The 5037-nt window shown below is 45.2% G+C and overlaps 1 protein-coding gene across 1 annotated transcript; it reads left to right on the top strand.

Annotated features, from left to right (window-relative positions):
* Positions 230-1950, top strand: C6H11orf91 (chromosome 6 C11orf91 homolog). The gene is made up of 2 exons (XM_021401756.1): positions 230-1054; positions 1755-1950. The coding sequence occupies exons 1-2, from the start codon at positions 628-630 to the stop codon at positions 1835-1837; spliced, it is 510 nt and encodes a 169-aa protein (XP_021257431.1). The 5' UTR covers positions 230-627; the 3' UTR covers positions 1838-1950.

Genomic DNA, 5037 nt, shown 5'->3' with positions numbered 1-5037 from the left:
TTGACAACGCAAAAGGAAAACAACAGTTACTCTAAAAAGCTTACCATGGCCATAGAAAAGGCTTAGAGAAAGCAGAAGTCCAAACTCAATCATTTCAACTGTTACTAATTAACAAGTATGCCAGTAATACGTCCGTGACAAAGTGAATTTATCGATGAAAGAGAGCCTACAGTGTTTACTCAAAAGGAGTACAAGCAAAGATCAAATTAAAATGCAACAGCCATGATCCCTCGTGGTGTTCGACTGTTTTGCATACATGGATAAACAAAAAGTTACTAAAATAACTTTTGGATGGGCAAGTGGAAGCACCGGGCCCCCTGTTAGTTTCCAAAGCAGAGTTCCTTGCTCATTTGGCACAAGCAGCGCTCTCCTGGCATCCCAGAGCCACTCCAAGCCCTAGATGAGGGCAGGTTATTGCCTTTTACCACACATTCCCCTCAGAAGAGACACTTCCAGCTGCTGTGCCCAAACAGTGCTCCCATCATCTCCTCGTGCCACACAGCATCAGCTTCTCTGGCGGTTCTCCTCCGATCGAGTGGGAACGGCAAAATACACACGACCAGACTTCGCGTCACCTCACAGGAGCACGTCGCGCTCTTACCGCGCGCAGCCGGGCCCGGTGCCGCGATGCTGACGGGGAGGGTCGCCGCGCGGGCGGCATGGCGGGGCTCGAGCGCGCCCGTCTCCGGGACAACCGCCGTTGGCGGGCGGGCGGGCAGCGCCATGAGCGGGCAGCCCCCGCCGCGGCCGCTCTACTTCCCCCATTTCCACGACCGCCCCGAGCCGGACGGCGGCGGCCCGAGGAAGATCTTGGCGGCCGTGTGCGGGCCGTGGCAGCCCCCGCCGCCCCTCAGGGTACCCCGCTGGCCCGCGGGGCTGGCGGCCATCCGCTACGAGCCGCTGCGCTTCTTCTGCCCCGCGGCGGCCGAGGAGAACGCGGCGCGGTGGCCCGGCGAGCTGCCGCAGCTGGAGGGCGAGATCTGCGAGCTGGGCATCCGCCTGAAGGAGCTGGAGCTGCTCGCCCTCGTCGACGACGACTTCGACCCGCAGCAGTGTGCGTGCACGCGGGGCGGCGGGCGGGCGCGCGAGGGCACGGCCGGGGAAGCTGTGCTGGGTGCACGCCGCGAGCAGGAGGCGAAGCGGGAGCAGGACCGTGCCTCCAGCACAACACCCCGGGGGGTCAAACGTTAGCAAAAAGAGCCAGAACCATTAACGTAAAGGGAGCTGATTGGTCCGAGAGGTACCTACTTCCAGCAACGAGCCCCTGCAGCTGCAAAGCGTCACAGGTGTAAAGTAACAGCCGGTGATGGCTGCACGTGGTCAGAGGCTTAGGAAAAAAAAAATGTGGAATGAGTTCGGCATTTTGATTTCAAGACCTACCGGGCGTGCAGGAAAAGGATGGAACGGCTCAGCAGCGGTGCGGGAGGGCTGCGGGAAGGGCGTCATCTCCCCAGGGCCACAGGCAGCGTCCGTCAGACACACACTGGAAGGAAGATCTCAAGCTGTGATGTGTACTTTGCATATATTGCTTTTCAGAACACACAATTCTTAGGTTCCCCCCCCCAACCACAGCAATACATGTCTTTCCCTGGTTTAATACCTGTTATTTTCAACACATCTGAGAAATTTCAGTATTCAGATATTTGCTAGACAATAAATGCTATGGAAACTAACTAACTTCCTTAACAAATTATATATTTTTCTTTGGAGCCTTGTAAACCGTTAGTGATAAATTACTTTTCACTCCTGTCTAGATATACTTCTGAAGGCACTGAAAGAAGAAAAGATACAAGGCATGAAAGCAAGGCAGAAACTGAAGCAACAGCCCCCGATGTGATGGAGATATTTCGGCTGGATGTTCTGTACCACAGAGTATTTTAATGGATCTTCTGTAGTATTTTTCTACTTATTACACGCTATTCCCTTATTAAATTAAACAAAATTGTTATATTTTCTTGTTAATGATTTTTGTCATTTCTCTGGTAGGAGATATTGATAACACCGATGTATGTTTTAACACCTCTTCCTCTAATGACTGTAGGCAAACAGGGTGGAAGATATTATCCTCAAAAACACTAAGAAATTCACACTGCTGATGTCAGGATTTTTAGCAGTCCAGTAATGAGGTGCAAGATACAAGGAGCAGAGAAGCAGTAATTCAAATAAAGAACAGCTTTGTTTCATCCTTAATTGTAAGTACAGTCATTTCAGCAGAGAATCAATTAGATACAATTACAAGTCCTATGCCTCTAAGGGAGCTTTAGGAAACTATTTTCACTACAGCATAAAAAATGGTTACAAACAATGAGAATTTATTGTCTTAAGTGTAGCACCAAATTGGAGACATTAGAGGTCAACTTAGTTTCTAACAGAACAGTTGTAAAACATTCATTTTTCAATTAGTTTATTATTTTTAGGACTAATAGTGCTTAGGCTAAAGCCTGGGGCAGGTTTAGGCATGTCAACTATCTTATGTTTGGAAGGTCAGAGAAAAACAGGCTGAGAGAGCAATAACTAACTAAAGATCTGGAGAACATTTGCCATCGAAAGAGTGATACCACGTGGTATCAATAACATCATTAGGAAGTAATCAGCCTCTAGAACAATACAGTTTTTGGTAGATACCAATTGCTTTTTCTTCCTCTAATTCAAGCGCAGTAGGTGGCAGTATGAAATAACAGTGAATAGCTACCGGTCTGGAAGCAATCATTTTGACCAACAGCTTTTTTAGAAAAATAACAACATTTCAATCTATGTTTTAAATTGCATTAAAGTTGATCAACTGGGAAGCATTTTAGCATAATGTGATATCAAAATCTTATTTCCTACCGCTGCTTTTTTTCTTTGTACTCTTATTCTTTCCAGACAGATTCTGATCTACACTGCAGAGCATTCATATTTAAATAAATAAATCCAGTTTATAACTTCCATTTGTCAATCACCAAGCTATAATAATCTTTATCAGAAAAGCTAGGAAATCTTAAACAGAATCCTACCATCCGCAGTTGCCCTCGTCCTCCTGGGGTCTCAACCGATACGGCAATTCACAGTTCCACCTGCTAATCAACGTGCTTTTTAATGAAGCAAAGCAATAGTTACAAGACCCATCAGTCATTATTCCATCCAGGGACTCCACCAAGTGCACACTGCCTTTGAAGCTGTGCTGGATGAGCAGGGATCCTGGGAGCACTGCCTGCCTATGCCACAGGGCATAGCCCAGGCTGTGGGGGAGACAGGGCCTGGGGGGCTCCCAGTCTACTTGGGCTGAAAATGGAGGTGCCTAGGGAGCTTGGCCAGGGTGCTTACAGCCTCCAGATGCCCCCAAGGGCCTGCCAGCCTGATGTGCACTAGTAGCTTTATATTAACAATGAATTTCTCCAGTTATAATACAAATGCATGGTTTACTCTCTCTGTCCTCCAGCTGTTTTTAATCTACTCTTTAGGCCCACCCTGGCACCTTTTAATTGCCATTTAGTCCTTTAGAGCCTAATTAACAAACTGTGCTTCTGACTAAATATCTCTGTCCACTAGTAAGCATTTTTTAAGTTGTTTCACTCCAAGCAGCACATTGCAATTAACTACTGAAGTGGGCTTATTAGCTTATGACTTCCATCCTAATTGCTTTGGGCCTGGTCAGCACATAGTTAACGCAGGTGGAGCCCACTGAAGCTGGTGTGTGTTGGTTGGTTGGTTTTGGTTTTTTGTTAGTTTTTTTTTTTTTTTTTTTTCCCCTACATCTCAGGACATCACACCCTCAAAAATCAAGACCCAGAGGCAACCTCAAAGGCAAGCTTTTCGCAGCATTTCTGTTAGTGTGCTCCCTGTGTTTGATAATTATGGGGTGGAGAAATTCTCACATTCCACAGAAACATAAACATTCCACAGAAGCATAACCACAGATATTTATCTCTTCCCAGCCATATCTGAGAGGCTGAGCCAGTAACTATATGAAAGGTAGATCTTGGTGCCTGAAGAACCAGATAGGTACCAAAATACCTTGAAAATCTGTGCTTAGCTGTTTTATAACTCCGTCTGCAGGATGAGAGTAAGAAGTCTCTCACACAGAGTTTTGAGGCTAAACACATCAATAGATACCGCAGTGGTTGATTGCAATGGAAACAGGAGCCATATTAGTCCTTAAACTAAATACCACAACACAAACTCAGTCAGACAAAAAGGAATAACTTTTGGGGGAATCTTCAAAGATTAAGCACAGAAGAGCTTTTAAATCTGGTTAGTTAGGGGAGGAGCTATCTCTACCTTTTCAAGCCTCCAGAATAATTTCACTCCTAAACCACTCTAAGTTTCCCATAATTTTTACATAGGGCTAAATGGATTTCCATTCCATGTTACCACTGATTCCTACTATATCCCCTGACCTTTTAAACCATACTTCACTTTTCATACAACCTTTACCAGCCATCATCTACACATGTTTACGTGGCTTAAACTGAGCTATTTTCCCCAGAACACAATTTAAATCTTTGTCCATCAGTTGTTCAGTTTCTGTCATACGACCATTATGTAAAAAAAAATGCCCCATGTTTAATTAGTCAGGGATAACGCAAGATATAACAGCAGTTAGTATGTAATCTCAAAAAGATGCCTGGGGTCACCTATCTACTGAAAATAATTTATCTCATGTGCCAAAACAAGGCAGAAAGCTTTACCTTGGCCAGCTTCAGCCCCAGCAGCGTGCTCTCAAGGTACTTTGGTCAAAGTCCTTTTACTGAAGCTTCTCAGGGTCCCCAGGGTCATCAAAGGATGGTAGCTGTCTTCTCTGGAAGGCCAGTTTGACCTTCTCTCCATGAAGCAGCACTTAAAAAATAACTTGGAGAAACAGGAAATTCTATACAACATTTCTGCCTGAAATTAAATCACTGTCAGTACATTACCTGGAAATACTTAATGCACTTGTGTGCATGAATTTAGTGTGTAAATTTATTTATTAATAGCCTAAGCAAATGACCAGTTATAAGTAATGAAGTAAACACTGACTGTCACTTGGCTGTGAACATCTTATTTACCTTTTTCTTC

The sequence above is a fragment of the Numida meleagris genome, chromosome 6 (genome assembly GCF_002078875.1).
Source record: "Numida meleagris isolate 19003 breed g44 Domestic line chromosome 6, NumMel1.0, whole genome shotgun sequence".
Lineage (NCBI taxonomy): Eukaryota > Metazoa > Chordata > Aves > Galliformes > Numididae > Numida > Numida meleagris.
Note: the sequence above shows the minus strand (reverse complement) of the source record. Positions and strands in the feature narration are given on the sequence as shown.

Bases quoted from the DNA above. Each gene is read 5' to 3' on its own strand.
- C6H11orf91 (XM_021401756.1), top strand. From the start codon at position 628: ATGCTGACGGGGAGGGTCGCCGCGCGGGCGGCATGGCGGGGCTCGAGC. The intron at 1,055-1,754 runs GTGCGTGCACGC...ACTCCTGTCTAG, and splicing joins CGACTTCGACCCGCAGCAGT to ATATACTTCTGAAGGCACTG.